Source organism: Bubalus kerabau, chromosome 16 (assembly GCF_029407905.1).
Source record: "Bubalus kerabau isolate K-KA32 ecotype Philippines breed swamp buffalo chromosome 16, PCC_UOA_SB_1v2, whole genome shotgun sequence".
Taxonomy (NCBI): Eukaryota; Metazoa; Chordata; class Mammalia; order Artiodactyla; family Bovidae; genus Bubalus; species Bubalus kerabau.
In genome coordinates this window covers 15,937,136-15,959,030 of record NC_073639.1, presented here as the reverse complement: position 1 = coordinate 15,959,030, position 21,895 = coordinate 15,937,136, and the positions used below count along the sequence as shown (strand labels likewise).

Below are 21,895 nucleotides of genomic sequence, written 5' to 3'. Positions count from 1 at the left end.
TGACCTCTTTAACCGATGATATCTTAATCAGGTAAAATACTTTCAAACTGTTATTTGTATTTATTGAACCCTGAAACAACAAGCTTTACTTTTAAACATATATATGCATTTTGACTATAAAGCCAAAAATAAATATGAAAAATGTGAAATTTTATCTGACATTGTGACTAGGAAAGGGCTTTATAAGTATAAAGACTATGGAACAATCCATAAGGAGAAAGGTGGACACATCTGACAGATATAAACTTAGAACTTTAAACTTTTATAATCATATACAAAATAATGAATCTCAAATCACATATAGCATCATATACGAACATTAACTCAAAATGAATCATGGGCCTCAAATGTAAAAAGCAAAAGTTATAAACTTCTAGAAGAAAACATAGACAAAGAATTTTGTGATTTTGAGCTAAACAAGAATTTCTTAGAGAACACAAAAACCATGAGCCATAAAAGAAAAATAAATGGATTCAATTAAAATTTAAAACTTCTGCTCTTTGAAAGACACTGTTAAGAAAATGAAACGACAAGCCATGGACTGAAAACACTTGCAAAATATATATCTGATAAATGACTAATGTTAAAAACATATTTAAAAATTCATAATCCAATTATAAGAAAACAACCCCATAAAAAAATGGACGAGAGATTTGAACAGACACTCTCAAGAAGATACACAGATGTATCTTCACAGATGTATACCACAGACATATCTGTGATATATCTTCACAGATACCAGATGTTTCTGGTAATGGGTGCATGCTAAGTCTCTTCAGTCATGTCCGACTCTTGGTGACCCTATGGACTGTAGCCCAACAGGCTTCTCTGTCCATGGGGTTCTCCAGGCAAGAATACTGGAGTGGGTTGCCATGCCCTCCTGCAGGGGATCTTCCTGACCCAGGGATTGAACCGGCCTCTCTTATGTCTCCTGCACTGGCACACGGGTTCTTTATCACTAGCACCACCTGGGAAGCCCCAAAGGTGGCAAACAAGCACATAAAAAATTATCCAACATCATTTGCCATTAGGGAAATACAAATTAAAGCTAAAATGATATATCACTTAACACCTATAAAAAGTTAAAGTGTTAGTCAGTCAGTCATGTCCAATTCTTTGTGACCGCATGGACTGTAGCCCACCAGGCTCTGTCCACGGAATTTTCTAGGCAAGAATACTAGAGAGGGTAGCCATTCCCTTCTCCAGGGGATCTGGCCAGCAAATAAAGCAACTAGATTCCTCAAGCATTCCTAGTAGAAATGTAAAATGGTATAATCACTTGGAAAATGATTTGGTGACTTCATATATTAAACATATGCAGTCATCCCTCAGTATCCGCAGGGAGTTGGTTCCAGAAACCCCATGGATGCTAAAATCCACAGACACTCGAGTCTCTTCTATAAAATAATGTAGAATTTGCATGTAACCTATGTATATCCTCCCATATACTTTAATTCACCTCTCTCTCTCTCTCTCTAGTTGCTAAGGTGAGTCCGACGCTTGCAACCCCGTGGACTATAGCCTGCCAGGCTCCTTTGTCCATGGGATTCTCCAGGCAAGAATATTGGAGTGGTTTGCCATTTCCTTCTCTAGGGGATTTTTCTGACCCAAGAATCCAACCCGGGTCTCCTGCATTGCAGGCAGATTATTTACCAACTGAGCTATGAGGGATGCCCAGTGCATATCTAGATTACATAAAATCCTTGTTACAATGTAGAAAGTGAAAGTGAAGTCGCTCAGTCGTGTCTGACTCTGTGCGACCCCATGGACTGTGGCCTACCAGGCTCCTCCCTCCATGGGATTCTCCAGGCAAGAGTACTGGAGTGAGTTGCCATTTCCTTCTCCAGGGGATCTTCCCGATCCAGGGATCGAACCCAGGTCTCCTGCATTCCAGGCAGACGCTTTAACCTCTGAGCCACCAGGTTGTAAATAGTTGCTGACACAGCAAATTTGTTTTCCTTTTTGGAGGAACTTCCTGGAATCATTATTTTTTCCCCTGAATATTTTTTTTTATCTCATTTGGTTGAATTTTTGGATGTGGAAGGTGAGGATACTGAGGGCTAACTATACTACAATTATATTAGTTTTTAAGAAGTTAGTTTTTAACACAATGTTCCCACATAATAAGTTATATATTATAAGGTACTTTTCCAAGTCAGCTTCTGATACACTTCCAAACTGAATCTAGAATCTGATATGCTATTTTTTAAAAACACCTACATTGGCAGATAACCAAACAAAATCCAGTGTTCTTTGGAGCTGCAATTAAAAAAAAAAAAAAAAAAAAAAAAAAAAAGAGCTTTTTTGAGTATTTGGAAGTGCTAATCTTCTATTTGAAGTTTTATAGTTAAAATAAGTGGTCTTTAAACTCCGTGGGGCCAAATTATCATTTAGGGGTGATTAAAAATCAAGTTGCCTTGAGAAACACACTACAATGCCATTTAAATCCAAGAATTTTACAGTTCTTGATGCCAAGACAGTGCATTTAGTTAGATCAATTTAGTTAGTTCTAAAACCTAGTCCAGAGCCTAGCACACAGTAGGAAGTCCACTACTTATTAATTTGCATTAATAAAACTGATATAAGGTCACACAATGACATGCAGTGAATTGAGCTTTTAAAAAAGTTTGATTTCTTAATTCCAAATGACATTCTACCATTCCTAACAACACATTGATTTCTAAAAGTGCTAAATGCTTACTCGGAAACCTGAGTCCACAATGGAGCTTAGATGTGTAACTTTGCTGTCATCCTAAAGACCAGTAGTTAAAGAGAAGGTTCTTTTTGGTTGGTGGAATCCACAAGTTTAAACAGTTTATGCAACCTCAGATGTCCTCTGCTTCTTTGCCCATGTGCAGATTTGTCGTGGCAAGGCAGTGAGATCTGAGTCAAAGAGGTATATGAAGAGTGGAAAATTATTACCTCATTTCCTTGCCCTGTCTTGGGACTTGATATTCTCACCTTAAGAATCGGTAATGCTGATGAAGACAGGAAACGTAACTGTTTGACTCATCACACTATCATCCACAGATCCCCCAAATATTAGCTTAATAACTAATAACCAAGTTAATCATGGTAAATTTTTAGCTTGGAGAAACAAAAGCAAAGAAATGAGAACCATCTACCAGATTAGCATCATTTAGTATTAATAGCTAGTGGGTATCTCCTACTAATGGCTATGGACTAAACAGTTCTGTTGGAGAAGACTCTTGAGAGTCCCTTGGACTGCAAGGAGATCCAACCAGTCCATTCTGAAGGAGATCAGCCCTGGGATTTCTTTGGAAGGAATGATGCTAAAGCTGAAACTCCAGTACTTTGGCCACCTCATGCGAAGAGTTGATTCATTGGAAAAGACTCTGATGCTGGGAGGGATTGGGGGCAGGAGGAGAAGGGGACGACAGAGGATGAGATGGCTGGATGGCATCACTGACTCAATGGACGTGAGTCTGGGTGAACTCCGGGAGTTGGTGATGGACAGGGAGGCCTGGCGTGCTGCGATTCATGGGGTCGCAAAGAGTCAGACACGACTGAGTGACTGAACTGAACTGAACTGAACTGAAACAGTTCTGTAGTTAGGCTGAATCAAATCCAGGAGATAGTCCTGCTTTTAACCAACTACTAAGATCCTGTTTCTCAAGGGCCTTTTACTAATATCCTGTCCGTCCCCCACCCAATTTATATTTATTTACGTTTACCTAAATCTATATAGCAGCAAATACTTTTCCAGTTTGAAAATGGTGACATTTTAATAATTAATAAAAATAAAAATGAAAGTACATGGCTTTTGTTAAAGGGTAATAAAATAACTTCAGTAAATTGGCTAGTTCTACACCAGTAGATTTCTTTAAATAGTAATGAAATCATTGCTTTAAAAAAAAATCCATCATTATTTAAAAAAAAAAAAAGTTGCCTCAGCCTCCACCAAAATTAGATTTGTAAGTTGCTGGTCATTCCTATAATTAAATCTATGTCACAAATTTGCAAGAAAAATGGTCACTGTGACTAATGCATTTACTTGCTACACAAGTCCTGTCAGACGGCACAGAGCATTATACTGCTGTAATGGAGTAGGTAAGGATTCTATACATTTTTATGAAGTAACAAAGACCATTTTTTATTTACAATGACTGTACTTCAGATAAAAGTTTGTTTGAGAAACGAATGAAAATACAGCTATCACAGGGTCTTCCTTACTCAAGCAATACAGCACACATTTACCTCTACAGACATGCTTGGCACACAGGCATACTGGTTTTCTAGACAAGTGTCAGGTAGAAAATACTATAATGATAGAAACACGAACATGGTCATGTTGCCAGAGCCCCTGATTCTGCTCATTTCCTCATCTGACCTCCCCAAATGGTTTTAAGTCACCTCTTTGCTGAAATGATTGAGAAATGACTCTAGAGAGCAGTGCTTCCACGGTCTTAGAAAAGTGTTGCTCAAAGCGGAAGTCAAAGCGAGATGACTTAAACAATGCACAGAGAATTAGTGAGAAAACTTTCTTTATAAAAAATCTTTTTCAGTCATTCAGATTGCAGGAAGAGACAGTTCTTGGTTTGGTACTGATGCTAATTTTACTTCTTATCAAAAGCAGAACAGGCCATTGGACTCATAGTCTTGTGTAGGCAGTGGAGTACAAATTTCTAATAGCTGTTTTCTGTTCACAACAAGATTAGTTTTTATTTGCCAAGCTGATGCAGATTTTTGCTTTAAAATAAATTTAAATTTTAAAAGTCAGTTTTAATTGATAATACACATAATATGCTGACATGTCAAGTCATAAAGATGCCTGAAACTTGGAAAACATTGTCTTGAAAGCAATTCATGTCTTCCTTCTTGTCTTAATTTATTGTTACTTATTTTGCACATATTTATGTTTTATTTATTTGCTTCAGTATCTAGAAAAGTTCCTCGAATCTAATTGACTCTGAGTATATATGGGTTAATTGTATATGTTATTTTCCTATTTTGTGCCATACTGCTAATTGAACCAATGGTACTTTTTAAAGAGAAAGTGGTCTAGTCTCAACAATCCAGCTTCATTGTGTCCATTTACTCAAGGAGGTAAACAAATGAAACATACAGCATCATGATGGAGTTTGTTTTATAAAGGTAGAAACCAGCTTCCTATTGTCTAAATACAGTTCATAAGTTATTTTAAAGCCCAACATGGGTTATTTTAAGTTATTTAAAGCCCAGGATGGGTTTTATCAAGTCCTTAGGAATAAAATGATAAACTTGAAATAGCATCCTGTAAGGTAGTACTTACATCCAGTGGTCACATATGGATGTGAGAGTTGGACCATAAGGAAAGCTGAGCACTGAAGTATTGATGCTTTTCAACTGTGGCGTTGGAGAAGACTCTTGAGAGTCCCTTGGACTGCAAGGAGACCAAACCAGTCAATCCTAAAGGAAATCAGTCCTGAACACACATTGGAAGGTCTGATGCTGAGGCTGAAACTCTAATACTTTGGCCACCTGATGAGAAGAACTGATTCATTGGAAAAGACCCTGATGCTGGGAAAGATTGAAAGCAGGAAGAGAAGGGGACGACAGAGGATGAGACGGTTGGATGGCATCACCGACTCAATGGACATGAGTTTGAGCAAGCTCTGGGAGTTGGTGATGGACAGGGAAGCCTGGTGTGCTGCAGTCCATGGAGTCACAGAGTTGGACACGACTGAGTGACTGAGCTGAACTGAAGGTAGTACTGAATATTGCTCAAAAATTCAGTTGCTTGCATTATTCAGTATTGTGCATTATAAACAAGTCATGAATTTTTGTGGAGAAACTAAGATCTCAACTGAATGACTCGGGTTGCTTAAGATTTTATTAAAAAATTAAGGAAAAAAATCAGACATAGTTCTCAATATTGCCAAAATGAGTATTCCATAAACATAAACTAAAGTTAAAAACTGACATCCTAGATTTAGGTGAAAGGAAAACCAAGTTAACAATTAAGTCTTGTATGGTACCACTCTTAACCTTCTCCATTAATATTTGAGGTTCTTGATCTGATTTTTAAAAAGCAGTGTTGCACAACACTCAATGAGTAACAAAGTTAATATGCTTCCTCTCTAATCATTTGCTGTGTGGCTGAAAATATTTTTGTACAAGAAAGGAAAAATAAAGGTGATAAACATGTATTCCATGTTATTAAAACACAGCATTTATGTTTGAGACTTTTTTTATTTAGGCAACTATAATAACAGTATCAGTTAATTCTTAAATTTTTCTACAAGGATGGGCAATCATAACCAATTAACCAAAGCAAAGAGGGAAGACAGAATAGTTGGGTAAGGGAAGAAGAATATGTGCTGGTTAGTTCTTTAGCTCAAGGTAAGCAGTTTCTTTTAACCCGTGGTCTAGCATAAAAAGAAATACAATTGTTCGTCTTAGAATAGCTTCTGCTGGTTACAGCAACGGCTATTTCAAAGAGGAATTATGTAAAAGACACTTATTTCCTGATATTTTAAATGAGATTTAGAAAGTACATAGTGATTCTTAAAGATCTTTATTAGACTAGGTGTTATCAATTTACAAAAGTGACTTAATTTTGCTTAGGACTCTTTGCTGCTATTTCAGAACTCTACATTCATGTTGCCATGGATTGCTATAATGTTGTATAACATACTTGTTAGAAACTCAGTTTGGCATATTGACTTTGTTACTCAGTAGGGTTTCCCTTTGGAGAAGGAAATGGCAACCCACTCCAGTATTCTTGCCTAGAGAATCCCGTGGACAGAGGAGCCTGGTGGGCTGCTGTCCATGGGGTCGCACACAGTCGGACACGACTGAAGCGACTTAGCATGCATGCATGCACTGGAGAAGGAAATGGCAACCCATTCCTATGTTCTTGCCTGGAGAATCCCAGGGATCGAAGAGCCTGGTGGGTTGCCGTTCATGGGGTCGTACAGAGTCAGACACGACTGAAGTGACTTAGCAGCAGCAGCAGCAGCAGGGTTTCCCTTTAAGATTAAGAGCTACCAAAAATAAAATAGACTGAGGGATCTAAAAAGAAAGACTTCTACTTTTTCCTTTTAATCTTTAACTTCTAATTCTTGAAGACATAGAAACACTGAAAGTAGCCTCCAAACCAAAAATGCTAACGGTTTAACAAATCATGTGATCTTTTTTTTCCAACACAGCTGACTCTTTTAAAGAAATGATGCTTTAATTGGAATTTTTCAAAAAGTTGCCAATATCTAAATCTATTTTTATTTTAATCTTTCTTTTGAAGAGGAGGTAATATATGAAATTGTTGGACTTGAAATACATGGCTTGACAAAGAAATATATTTACATATATACATATAAAATTTCATAACATTTTCATTATTCAGGGTGGTTAACTATCAAATTTTATTAAAGTCTCATCAAGAGGGAAATCTCAGTACACTTATTATGCTCCACAATTATTGTAAACCAAACAATTTAAATGAGGGGAGTAGATAATAACATTAACTTCTCAACTTAAAGCAATCCTCTGTGGCACAATTTTTAAATATTCTCTTGGTCTGAAATTTATGTAAATTGAATTCATCTATCATTAGTTATTAGCAGCCTAGCTACATTTTAAAAACAAAGTTTTCTGTAACAATTAGTTCTTCAAAAACAGTGTTTTAATTAGACCTGGGACATTATTAGACTAGCTATAATAACATGTATAGTAGTTTATTTGATATATCTAGATGTCTGAAGGGCTTCCCTGATGGCTCAGTAGGTAAAGAATCTGCCTGCAATGCAGGAGACACAGGAGATGCCAGTTCAATTCATGGGTCAGGAAAATCCCCTAGAGAAGGGAATGGCTGCCCTCTCCAGTATTGTTGCCTGGAAAAGCCCGTGGACAGGGAAGCCTCGTGGGCTACAGTCTAAAGGGTAGCAAAGAGTCAGACGTGACGAGCTTCTAAGCATGTACTCACAATATCTGATAATCGACAAGGATGCCCAAAGAGTTCTTTCTTCAATAATTCATCCTAGAAAAGCCTTTCATTCAAAGTTTTAATGTAATCTGAAGGAAACAGCCTTCTCAGACTCTATGTTGCAAATACAAAAGAAACAGTCACTCAAAACCAGAGAATAATCACTGAATCAGTATTTCAGAATTATAGGACTTGGTCACAGATAACCTGTTTCTTCATTTTATGAATGTCCATGGTCATGCAGCAACAATCCATGGTAGAACTTGGACGAAACCTAGGCCAGTTATTTCTACTACATCATTCAAGCCATTTAATCCTTACCTCAACTGTACAGTTTATCATTATCTCATTTTATATATAGGGAAGGTTTTGTGGTTAGAATAGTATTCAGTCAAGTAAGGATTTAAAATCCAGACTGTCTAATTCAAGAATCCATGCTACTATCCATAATCCTAAATTTTAAGGATAGATGGATACTTTTCATATGTAAGAAAATATTCTAAAAACCACTCTAACAAATACCACCCTTTAGGAGTAACAAAATAAAACATGCAGGTTATAGTTTGGAATTTTCTTCCTCTGAAATAAGCCCAACTCAAGCACCAACTTCTCCCTGAAGCCATCTCATATTATTCAATGGAGCTTAATCTCTTAATTGAAACACTTGACAATTGTTGTACACTGCTCTTTTGCAGAAAGGACTAGCTGTCTCTTGTACATTCTTTTTTCTTAGTTAAAGAAATCCAATTTATAGCCCTTAGCAAATTGCCACATGCCCCAACCTCTCCAGTGGCTAGGTAGGACCATAAGGCTAAGTTCTACAGTAAGATATTACTACAAGTACGGTGTTGGAATTCTAGGAATGCTGTTTAAAGAAAGCAGACTTAGGTTTCAGGAGAGCTCTTTCATGCTTTCCCAAGGTAAAGCCCTTGCTATTCAGGCTGGAGCTCCAGCAGCTATCTTGGACCATGAGGCTATGGATCCTGGAGGAGAAAGCTCTTTCTGACCATACCACACTTGGACAGCCTCCTTCCAAATTTTACATAATAGAGAAACAAACTTTTATCTTGTCCAAGTCACTATTATCTTTTTTTCAGGTAAATAAGCTGAATCTAACTAACTGATTTAAGTTCTAACCGATTTAGTTCAGACTTGCATATAGTTCATAAGGTTTGTTTGTAGCTATGCTGCTGCTGCTGCTAAGTCGCTCCAGTCGTGTCCGACTCTGTGCGACCCCATAGGCGGCAGCCCACCAGGCTCCCCTGTCCCTGGGATTCTCCAGGCAAGAACACTGGAGTGGGTTGCCATTTCCTTCTCCAATGCATGAAGGTGAAAAGTGAAAGTGAAGTCGCTCGGTAAATGTCCAACTCTTTGTGACCCCATGGACTGCAGCCTACCAGGCTCCTCTGTCCATGGGATTTTCTAGGCAAGAGTACTGGAGTGGGGTGCCATTGCCTTCTCCAGCTTATAGCTACAGAGGAGAACAAAAAAGTGAAAATAGAATTATTTCTCTTATAACACTGGAACAAAACATCTCCAATCCTAACTTTTATTCTCAACCCTTCTGGTAATTTTCAGCTTTGGGAAAGAAAAAGGAAGGAAAGTAAAAAAATGGAATCAATTCTGCCTCTCTGCCACTGCTCACACCTTTTCCTCTCCTTTCTTCTTTACTAGCTAAGTCCTATCACATTTCAAGGTCCAACAGCAAAATTGTTTCTGTCCAACCTTTCAACTCAGAGTTCATATCTGACAATCATATATCATCTAGTAACATCTTTTGTTTGATTTCTTAGCTTTTTGTATTTCTTCTTCTGTGTTACCTTCATAGAAGAGTGGGATGATGTCATATTGTTTTTGCAACTCTACAGCTTCAGAAAACTACCTCTGTGTGTAAGAGATCAATAAATACTTCTGATTGACTCATTAATACAAAGGTGAAGAGATGAAAAAGAGCAAAAGACTAAGGAGTGAGAATGCATGACTTTTTAAAAATGAAAGAGCATAACAGAAATTCAAAAGAATCCCTAGAACAAGTTCGACTTCATTGGATTTTATGAAAGAATTCGGCCTTGTAGAACACACATCATGATATATTTATTGCTCATACAGTCAATGCACAGCTCAAACTGTACTTAGTGAGCTTGTCCTCCAACTGAGGGACTGTATTTTGCTTTAGTTATTCAGACAACTGCCTCAAAGTTATTTTCTCACTTACACTGGGCATTTTAAAGAGTAAGGGATCCAGCTTAAGAAACCATGTTTTATTAGTGGATATATATGAACCCAACCATATTAAAAAAAACTGGCTTCCAACAAGGACATATCTTACAGACAGTATGTTATCAATTGTGACAACATTCAGAAAATAATACTTGGATACGTGAAATAATGACCACAAAATATTACTGAGTCTAAAATAAGTGGCTCCAGAGATCATTTTCATTAAGTAGATTCTATTATCTCTCTTCTAAAACCCAATAATAAGAATACACCATGGAGAATAACATTACTACTTCTTTAAAAATAAGGTAGAATCTAAGCATGTATTTCGCAGAAGGTCCATCACTAGAAGCTCTGTAACACTGGGACATTACAAGTTATACAGCACCGTGCAGAATTAACACCATGGAACCTGTTTTAAAGCTTCAGCTACATTTAAAAACATAAAATAACAAGTGACATAAAGAGCATTTTAAACAGAGGTAATTGATATTTTGCCTAGACTCATGAACCAGTTTATCTACCTCACTGATTCCATTCTCAATTTTTTGTAAATCACTGCACCACATACCTATTAGTGAGCTATATATCTAAAAATACAACATTCTAATTTGTTTTCATGAATTTTGAGCAAAGTTTTAGGGAGGGTATAAATAAAACCCTCAACTGACAGAAAACTCAGCTTCTTTCTCAGTCTTCCATAACACAAACCAAGTCTTTGTTATATCATCTGTTTCAGAGATAATGATTAAAAAATGCTAAAATAGGATTGTCCTTATAATTACAATAGTTCTACTTATGAAAAATGAACTATTTTAATCTTTTTATATACAACTTATAGTTCACATGTCAAAAACACTGTATTTTCTTGCAAATGACTCGTTAGTTATTTCCTCATTTCAAATTTTCACATAGATTTCTCAGAAGTATATAAGACAGTAGCTTCTTTGACAGTGAAATGTACAAAATAAATGACATGTCCACAAGTAAATTAGCATTCCCTTTCTGACCAGCTGGGTCATGTTTCCTTTTCAAAATCCTCAGTCCCAGTGATACAAAATAATAATAATCTAAAAGACCTCATTAAATGATCAATATATTGACATAACCTCTATAAGGAGACACATAGTGTTTTAATTGATTCCTTGAATCCATTAAATGGAATATTAAACCCAAGCCTCCAAATTATATTGTAAGAGAACATTTCTTTTATTTATTAACTAATTTTCTTTACAGTGTGGAGAATGATACATAACAGGATTCAAGATTTTATATTTAACCAAATTAAAAAAATAATGTCTGATTTTCACTAAATCTTTCATACAAACATCACAACAAAAGTTATAAAAGACAAATTAAATCATGTTTACTTACCAAAAAACTTCCAAAGGCTGAATTAAATATTGCAGCTGCCTATAGAGAAAATAAACGGGGGGAAAAAACTCACTGAAAGTAAATAGGAAAAGGAAAAGCAAAAGCTATCATTCTCCCGTCCCCTCAATATTCAAAACCTTAAAACACTGACTCTAAAGCAAAGTTAGTTACCGCTTACAATAATTGCCAATGGCCTGTCATTTACTAAGATAGATGAACTGCAGCTTAGGAATTCATAAATAATGGGTCTCAAAAGCAAGCCAAAAAGGCTTGCCATGAGATGCTTTGAACCTATGTGATAGTACTAAAGAACCATCACCAAGAGCAAATCAAAGCCTTGTTGTTATTGATTTTGCTACTTGAGACTTAAAACAATCACAGGTTGATTTATTCACCTAAAAAAAGAAAGAAAGAAAGAAAAAAAAAAAAGAAGAAGCAAAAGGAAAGAAAGGAAGGAAGAAAAGAAAGAAAGAAAATTCAAATTATTGGAAAAGGAAAGCAAACAAACATGAACTACTCTTCATCAGAAAGCGTAAGTCCCATGAGCTACACTCATAAAGTGAGATCTGTAGTTATCATACAACACACATTAGAAATGTGAACACTTGTTAAGCCCATGGAAGTTATTGCTACACCATTAATTCTAAAGTAGAAACAGGCAAGAAAAACTCCATTTGGTGTTCAAAATTTGAAGAAGAAATATTTGACTTTGTGCTTACCTAAATATCCCGGGAATATATAGTAAGTTCTTAGCTTTAAATCAATCACTATATTCCATGAAGCTATACCTGAATTTCTGAGAGCTTCTCACGTGACTCCAAAAAGATTAAAAACTCGTATAATATCCAATGTGATGGGGGAGAAAAGGAGAGAAAGAAAAAATAATAAAAGGCAGAAGGAGGGGTAGAGAAAACCCATTGACATCTCTTGTAGATCCAGAGCAGAATTAAATTAAATTAATCATCACAGACATTAGCAGCCACATTGTAGTAAGAAGAGGATGTCAGTTTAGCCAAGTTTGAATAAGGTCCAAAGCCAAGCTAAGAGATGTAGCTGAAAATGCCTTCTGCTCCAGAAGAGGATGCAATGGGAGTGCATGGGTAATGAGATCCTTGGCTCCAGAGAGCTTAGCTCTCCTATTCAAGTTCATAATTAATTCAAAGCTTTGATAATTTCATTAGATTTCTCCTTTGCTGGCCTTATCAATAAAAGATGGCACTGGACCACTGCTCCTCTGTGGCATCAACACAGACTCAGCTACAGACCAGGGAAACCTCTGCTCCCTGGCAGGGACAATGGCATATGGTCTTCTGTGTTGTACAGGGAGCAGAGGAAAGAAAAAAAAGATTTGGCTAACTAAAACATCACAGATGACAAAGTAAACTATAGTAACATATTTAACGCAGCTTCCTGGAATCCCACTTTGGGATGATTCAGGAAAAAGTTTTATGTGTGGAGAAAAATAAGTAAAAGTGAATAAACAAATGAGTTGTGGAGAGATCAATAGGGAACTCTGCCTTCCTTTCTATAAAAATGCACCTTTCCCACAATGTTTATTTCTAGACTCTATCTTATGCTTAGAACCAGTTTCTATTTTTAGTAAGTGGATGAGATATTCCCATTTGGATTCCTCTTCTTTCAATTTTTTTCTTTTCAGGGCCTTTTGCCAATCTTATACTAGGATCACTAACGGTTTTTCTCCAGCATTACAAAAAACAAGTGGAACATCAGAAGGAAAAAGACTGGGAAGTCAAAGTAAACTAAGTATCAACTATGACTCATCAGATCAAATTGCCATTCTACCACTCCATCTTGTTCTTTTAACCCAAACCCAAGCAATATATTTTATGTGGATTGACTATATTCCCACATTTTATAAAATGGTGGTGATGACAGCGATGAGATATCTGAGGTATCCAAAGATGCCGCAGGCCATCTTCTTAGCTGTTTTCCTGACAGTGATGATGGATTTGAAATCATTCACCATGCAGTGGGCTCCGATAACCATTGGTGATACAGCTGACTAAGGTTCTGGGTAAATGGAGAGCTTTTAATTGATATATAAAGACATGCCTATCCCTTGACTGAAAGAGGAATTTCCAGCATGAAGTGCAAAGCTGTCCATGAACATGTCTCCGTCCATCTCATTTATGCTTCAAAATTGATCTTCTGACAGCGTCAAACCACTTGTGATTCCCTGCACTCATGCTGTTCCTTACCTCCTTGCTCTTTGGCCTGGAATGCCTTTCTCCCTTCCTCGACCCAGGAACTCCCATTTATTGTAGTGACTCAGCTTAGGCACTGTCATTCCAAGAAGCTTCCAGTCACCTCCTCCAACACAGATATATCCACACCTCTAGGTGGCCTGAGTGTCCCCATGCTCACTGCCACAGCATCCTGCAATTCAACTCAGTTCTGACACAGTCTACCTGGAAATAGCATCAGATTCCCCAGGTTAAGGATTTAGGACCATAAGACGGTCCCCATTTCAGATACCAATCAAGTCAAGGTTGTCACCTATGCTTCTGACCAACTGGTTTTAAATCAGAGCTTCCCATGACCAGTCCAGTCTAGCTTGATTAATTTGCTAGAGCAGCTCACAAAACTCAGGAAACCAACTCACTCACTACATTACTGCTTTATATTATATTATATAATTATTTTATATTATAAAAGACCATAACTCAGGAACCGCCAGAGGGCAAGGTATGGGGAAAGGGAGTGGCGCTGCCATGCCCTCTGATCACACTCCTCTCTCATCGCGTCCAGTGCTCACCAACTCAGAAGCTCTCAGAACCCATCCTTTAGTTTTCTATGGAGGCTCCATTACAAAGCATGATTAATTTAAACACTGGCCTTGGGGGCTGAACCAAATAGTTCAATGAACCAATTCACTGGTGGCTGAATTGACTGGCGAGTTTAATGACTGAACTCCAGCCCCACTGCCCACCCCAAGAGATCCAACCTTCTCATCTCTGATCCTCTGGCAACCAGCCCCAGTCCCAGGTTAGCTAGGGCCTTTCCAGAAGTCTCCTGATTAGCATAACAAAGGACACCTTGCCAACTCTCTTCACTTCAGAAATCCAAGTGTTTTAGGAGCTCTGTGCCAGGAATATGTATTACGTATTTCTTATTGTAATCATGAGGTGAAGTCGCTCAGTTGTGTCAAGGCTCTTCGTGACCCACCAGTCTCCTCCGTTCATGGAATTTTCTGGGCAAGAATACTGGAGTGGGTTGCCATTTCCTTCTCCAGGGAATCTTCCTAACCCAGGGATCGAACTCTGGTCTCCCCCATTGCAGGCAGACTCTTTACCATTTGAGCCATGAGGGAATCCCTGATTGTAATCATACCACACTCCTATTGTGTAAATGTATAGGTACACACACACACACACACACACACAGATAAGAATGAAAAACACTTTTTTCTAAAGGGATCACAAAAAACCCCCTTCTTAACTACGGTTAAATTGGAGGGGAACTGTGTGGGGGTCATTTTTTGCATTTTGTTCTGTCCCCCTCCCCTTTTTTTTCTTTTTAACATTTTAAATTTCTATTTCTGAGCAAGAAGATGCTGAACCATTTATTGCTTGCATTTTAAACCTCTTTGTGTTAAAAAAAATGTATACATGTTTTATTTTTAAATAAGATTTCGATCTCTAGTTTGCACAATTGTGATAACTCTGCTGCCTGACAAGCTGGAGGCTGAGAACTCTCTAGAACACACGCCTGTGCTGGGTGTATGAGAAGCCCCAGGATGAACACAGGGCATCTTCCACGTGTGTCTGCAGCGTGTAAATACTTGGTTTTGAAAGTAAACCAAAAATGCGCTTTTATTTTTATATCCAAACAAACATGGCTACATACAAATTTCATGTCCTAAGATCAAACACGAGCCACCAAAGACAATTTGTTCTGAAAGGACGACTCTCCAGGATATATGACCAGACTCTCTTAGGATATGAGTTTTCTGGAAGCCATATTGGAGAGGATCCACTTATTTTTAAACAGAGGATTTCATTTATTATCTCATTTGCTAGAATCAACTTAATTACTCATTCCCCCTCTAGAATGTTTCATCACAAGAAGAATTTTGCCTAATATGTACAAGATTGTCTCATCACTGGCTAGAACAGCATCTGACTTGTAGTAAATCCAATAAATATTACTGAATCAAAGAATGAATGAATAATTCTTATGTCAACTAAATGACCTGAACAGTAACATTTTCAATATTAACTCAGCAACCCCATGTGCCAAGTATATACCTTAATGTAATCATGTTTGATGGATAATTTGATCAATGCTAAATAAAAAAGCTAGAACTGAGGTGGGGTTTTATTTTTTGGTGGTTTTTTAATAATGAGTAGATTGACTTCCTTTATATTACATATTTTTAGATAATACATTGCTTTTAGTATCATATTTACTTGCTATATGGTATTTTACTAATGTTTAATATATATTACTGCATGTCTTTATTAAATTATTTTGGAAAATTGAGCAAGTTCAATAACAAATTAATTTCTTCATAACGTACTTGGAATTATTTAAAATAAAAAGGTAAATTAAAAAGGGAGGGGAAACTTCCCTGGTGGCTCAGTGGATAGGATTGTGCCTGCCAATGCAGGGGACGTGGGTTCGATTTCTGGGCCAGGAAGATTCCACATGCCTTAGAGCAACTAAGCCCATGCTCCACAATTACTGAAACCCAAGGGCTCTAGGGCTCAGGAGCTTCAACTATTGAAGCCCACACACCCCAGAGCTGCACACGGAAAATACCAAATCTGAGTGGAGCAACTCCTAAAGCCCATGCATCTAGAGCCTGAGCTTTCCAACCAGAAAAGCCAAAGCAAGGAGAAGCCCACACTGCAATGAAGAGTAGCCTCTGCTCACTGCAACTGGAGAAAGCCTGGGCGCCCAAACTAAGTGTAACCAAAAATAAACAAAACTTCTTTAAAAGAAACAAGGACTTTCCTAGTGGCCCAGTGGTTAAGACTCTGTGCTTCCAATGCTGGGGGCGCGGGTTCAATCCCTAGTCAGGGTGCTAAGATCCTGCATGTCACACGGCATGGCCAAAAATACAAAAGAAAAGAAAATAGTAGCTTTAAAAAAAATAACAACAGGAAAAAAATTGAACAGCATGGGAACAGAGAGTTTTCTAATTCAGGAAAACAAGCACTTCCATTGCCGAATGCCTTTAAATATTATGAAGTCCTACCTGACAGTAAGCCCAAAACTTCACCTTCTTAAACTGCTGAGCACTGACTGTGTTCCGTGCTCTGGAGTTACATAAACATGTGGTCCGTTTATAAAATAACTGCATTCCAAATGTATGACACTGTTGAGTCTTACCCAACTCTTCTCCTCATAAAACTGTATCTACAATTTTCATAACTCTGGAACAATACCTCTCTTCTTCTTTCCCTTATCAGTCTACTAAATTAAAAAAAAATGAGATCCAGCATTTATAGTCAGTATGAATGATCTGTTGCAAATTAATTTATGAAACTTCTGGTGTTTGCTGTTGCATAACCTGCTTCCTCAGTCAACATACACAGCAATGCTTACCGAAATGCTAAAATGGGACATTGATGGTTGTCTCTGAATTTCTAATAATGTTCTAAGTTAAAGAGCATGCTGTGGTAAGTATCCCACTAGTACAAAGTAATATTCTAGACACACACATGCAGAGCTTATAGAAAGACATGAAAACTAAGTTGGGGTTAGGGACCATTTCATAGGCAGGCTATATAAGAAAAGGCTATAAGTTCTGGAGGAGATAAAAAGAAATTTCTCGAAGGAGCAGGTCATAACTTTTTCCTCTTTCTCTAGGGTAGAAAGCTGACATGCCCATCACACCTCCCAGGCTGGAGATGGATATTTACTGAGGGACAAAGCACTTGCCAGGCTGCCATAGGGGCAGAGAGCGGTGTGAGCTTGCGGCGTCATCACGGTCTATTCCCTAGAGCTGCAGTGGGGCCACAGGGAGGACGTATAATGAACCAGAGACAGGTGCTTGCTTCCCAACCAGAAACAGCAAAGCTGGGGAGGCTGCCAGGGACAGACCACAAGGGGAGGGCAAGGAAGAAAGTAGGCAACTGGGCGGAGCACACTTCAATTCAGTGATGTGGCAAGATTCAATTGCAAGGGCCAAACAGGTGCCTCAGAGGACTGCCATCAAACTTGATTCATTGTGAGAGACCCTAAAGAGCTGTCTTCCAAGGCAAAGAGACTCCAGCAATGAGAGATGAAGGGCTGTGTGGAGGGGTGGGGGCTGAAGGTATGCTCTGAAGAACTCCTTCCCCCAACCTGTCCTGGAAAAAGAAATAGAAGGTGGATGCCTCTATGACACAGACCCTGAGGGCCAGATTGGAACAGCGCCAATACCATCAGACTCTGTCCATCTCTCTTTAATGAAAAAGTCCTACTCTTACCCTGGACTCTGAAGAGTAGGGAGGGTGAGAAAGTAAAAAAAAGAGTGAAACAGACCACATCCTCCTCCCTATCTGTCTATCACCAAAAAAAGTTTATATTTGTATCATATATGGAAGTATTAAGAAACAAGTCCAATTTTCTGTACTTTAAAAACACACATTAGGGCCTCTCGCCTTCTGAGCTGGCCCACACCCTGTGCAGTTAGTCCCAGCGCTGCTCTTGCCTTCTGACATGGACTGTATTCTGTGTTGGTGGTGGTGTTGCTTAGTACCTAAGTCATGTCCAACTCTGAGACCCCATGGACTGTAGCCCACCAGGCTCCACTGTCCATGGGATTTTTCCAGGCAAGAATACTGGAGTGGGCTGCTATTTTCTTCTCCAAGGGATCTTCCCGACCCAGATATCGAACCCACGTCTCCTGCATCTCCTGCATTGGCGGGCAAACTCTACCACTGAGCCATCAGGGAAGCTCACAATATATATGTATCTCTCTCTAAATAAATCCACTTCTTTCCTATCACTTTGTCTCTTCCTGAATTCCTTCTGCAGTGAGACATTAAGAAGCTGGGCTTGAGTAAAGCCCTATCACTAGGAACAAAGACCCCCACCCAGGTGGAAGGTGGAGGCTTCCCAGGTGGCTCAAATGGTAAAGAATCTGCCTGCAATGCTGGAGACCTGGGTTTGATCCCTGGATCAGGGAGATCCCCTGGAGAAGGAAATGGCAACCCACTTCAGTATTCTTGCCTGGATAATCCCATGGACAGAGGAGCCTGGTGGGCTACAGTCCATTCGGTCACAGAGTCAGACACAACTGAGAGACTCAAACACACACACACACACCCCAAGTGGAAGATGGAATGATGATGTTGATCCTTTTGACTTCAATCAACAAAAGCTTGAATTCTGTCGACCCCGGTTTTCTACTGAATTCTCTTCTGCTCAAGCATTTTCGTGAGCATGCATGTACCCCTAGCTTAAAATTTCCCAATTTTGCAATTCGGGGAGACACTGCTTTGGGAAAAGGTCTCTGATGCTCTCCTTACTTGCTGCACGTAATAAATCCTTCTTTCTCCCCAACCCCCCCAAGAAAAACAAACAAACATAACCAAAGATTAGGCCTAGGGTGGCAAAGAAGGGAACTTGGTTAAGCTAGACTTCCTTGAATCATTTAATACTAGAAAGTTGAACTTAACTACTAAACACAACTGCTTTTGTAACAAAAAGTGATCGAAGAAACTTTGAGATCTGCCAGAGATGTCGTCAAGGGAGAGAGCAGGGGTGGGGGAGAGGTGTGCATGAGACAGCACTTCACGTATGTAATCTTTGGACTCACACCACTCACTAGATGATAACAACAACACCACGTTTTAAACATACAGTTGCGCTAAAACAAAACAAGAAGTTAGTCAAGGCCAGAGGGGTCAAGCACAGGCTTTGAGGCTGAGCTCGCCCGGGTGATACTGATGCGCACGCATGAAGCAGTGGGATGCACTGGGCTTGGCTGCAAAGGGTGAGGGGCAGAAAGCTGAGGCACCTGTGGCCAGCAGAACAGGAGGCTGGAGGGGCCGCCACCAGGCTTGAGCAAGTACAAAGCTCTTCTCCAACAGTCAAGAAGGTAACAGAGCCTGCATCGGTGGCGGGGGTAGGGGGGAGCGTGGCACAGGGTGAAATTTACTTGATTTACCATTGATTCAAGCATCTCAAAGAAATGAAGCATCTTCATTCAAAGAAAAGGCAGATCAAAGACCAGTGGAACTCTTGAGGCCCAGAAATAAGCAGATGCAAAACTTTTCCCTGGAGTTACTTCCATAATCCAGAACAAAGTAGATTCCAATTAAACATCCCCCACTGAACAGGAGTTTATAGAAAAAAATACAGACAATGTGAGAAAACTACACGTGACAGAAGCTCCATCCTAACACACTTAGGAAAAGGAGGGGAAATGGAGTTTTTCACAACATGCTAAAAAAAGAAAATATTACGTAAATTAGAGACCTGGAATTGGAAGGCACAACAAAACAAGAAAATAGGAGACTAACTCTACATCTTCAGAAGCAGAAACAATTTTTTAAAATAAGACACAAAAAGTACACATGAAAAAGGAAAAGCTAAGGGTTGCCATGCAACAAAGTTCTGGCCAACGAGATAAATATTGGTTTCCGCTTGATGGTGGGGGGTTAGGGAGGACAGTTTCTGGCACTGCCCTTCTTCCATTCTTGCTGCCTAGAGCGGCAAAAGCTGCCTCGCATCCAGAAGAGAAAGGGCCAAGAGCAATGCAGAGATAACCACTCTAATATCATTGGGCCACAGAACAAATGCCAGCCACTCCCACCGCAAGGCAGCTTGGGATATGAGAAAAATAAGTCCCTGCTTGTTCAAGCTACTTTGAGCCAGCTTTTCCATTACTTGAAGCCTCACTGATAGCAACCACATTCATAAACAAAGGAGTAACTAATAAAAGACTAATCAGGCAGATTAGATAAATCAAGACATAAGCTTGAGGAGACTATTAAGTTTTATTTAGCATAATTTCTTGTTACTATTGCATATGTCGTACCACATCGTGAAAAGCCAAGAGGAAAAAGAAAATTGAATACTGGTGACAGTTGTTGGAGATCAAAATCGCATTATCCTACACTGGAAAAGTTCCTCAGCTATGTGCATTTGTATCACTCCTGCCTCTGACTCACAAGAAAGGGAACCAGCCTTAATATTTCTTTCCTTTCTAAGCATAGGTTCAGTTGGAAAAAGTACAAAGACATCAAAGATTGAATTCCTTCTTCTTGGTCTCCAATTAAACAAGGAAATACAAAATATTTTCTTTTTATTTGTAAGGTATTTTGCAAAATGCTATAGAAAAGCCAAAAAAAAAAAAAAAAAAGCGTATAGTGTCTGTTTTAAAACTTATAATTGGCTAATAAGCACCTTAGGTGGACATTTTAGTACTGACTACTTTGTTACCACTATTTTCCCTGTATAAATTTTGTAACAAGTAAAATTTGAGTTATACATTTCTACATTAACAGTTAAGTATTATTGAACCATACCACACAAAAGTAAATATACAGGACAGCAATTAAAATGCAAGTTGATATACCATGCTCAACATGAAAGAGGCATTCTTCATTTGATTCCATTATGTACATTGTATTTTTTAAACACCAATGACTAAAAAGTAGTATATTGCTTTAAAATCATTGCTGAATATTTCTTCTCAACAAATATATCTAAATAAAGACTATAGAATTGCTACAAGGCATTTGCCAATTAAACAGAAGATTATTTAATATACCATTAAAATTCACTATCTTAAGGACCACTTTCATTCTATGTTTTAAAAACATTACAGGAATGAAGAGAAGTCCATCTATAGGCAAGTTTCGAGAAAATGCCATCTAACTGCTTTTCTGAGACTAAATAACATTTCCTGCCTGTTTCTATGGGTCAATTTCTTGGTATCTGGAAAAAAATTATTTAGCATCCTTAATCTGGAGGTGAATGGGGGGAGTTGCTATTCTTATTTGTAACTATTCATCTCAACTCAAGCAAGGAAAAAATATATTCAAGTTACTGTTTCTGGATGCTAAATTGAATCAGGTGTCCTCTTCTCTTAAGAAAATTAAGTTGCTTTTGTGCAAGAGTGTTTTAATGAGAACCGAGCCCGCCGACAGTGATAAATGGCAATGACACCAGAGAGAGCACGTAAGCAGGACAATATGTGCACGTTACAGTCTTACAGCCTATTTTTCACTGACTATTCTGAATGACTTCACTGTTTCTTAAGGGGCCTATTAATCTCAAATTTAGTTATTACACAGCGTTTATTTGAACATATATTCTGCAGATGATGACAGTTAATAAAGGAAATCTTTCACGAGCTGTATTTTTACATATTGTTTCAACTCCAGCTCCCAGTCATTTGATGGTATTGATAGAATA

At 38.4% G+C, this 21,895-nt stretch overlaps 1 protein-coding gene across 38 annotated transcripts in view; it reads right to left on the bottom strand.

The window, feature by feature from the left end:
* SLC10A7 (solute carrier family 10 member 7) overlaps nucleotides 1–21,895 on the bottom strand; it is a 312,501-nt gene that overhangs the window by 197,547 nt on the left and 93,059 nt on the right. For 25 of the 38 annotated variants that reach the window (XR_008703531.1, XR_008703530.1, XR_008703529.1 and 22 more), the window contains one exon: nucleotides 11,519–11,557. The exons of 9 other annotated variants lie outside the window; for them this stretch is intronic. Coding sequence is in view for 24 of the 29 variants with exons in the window: in XM_055550400.1 (XP_055406375.1) it covers nucleotides 11,519–11,557 (39 nt within the window). In the remaining 5 variants the exon portion in view is untranslated. Of the gene's footprint in view, nucleotides 1–5,266; nucleotides 5,384–9,821; nucleotides 10,574–11,518; nucleotides 11,558–21,895 lie in introns of those variants that run through there. 4 more of the 38 variants (XM_055550411.1, XM_055550429.1, XM_055550428.1 and 1 more) reach the window with 4 other exon arrangements.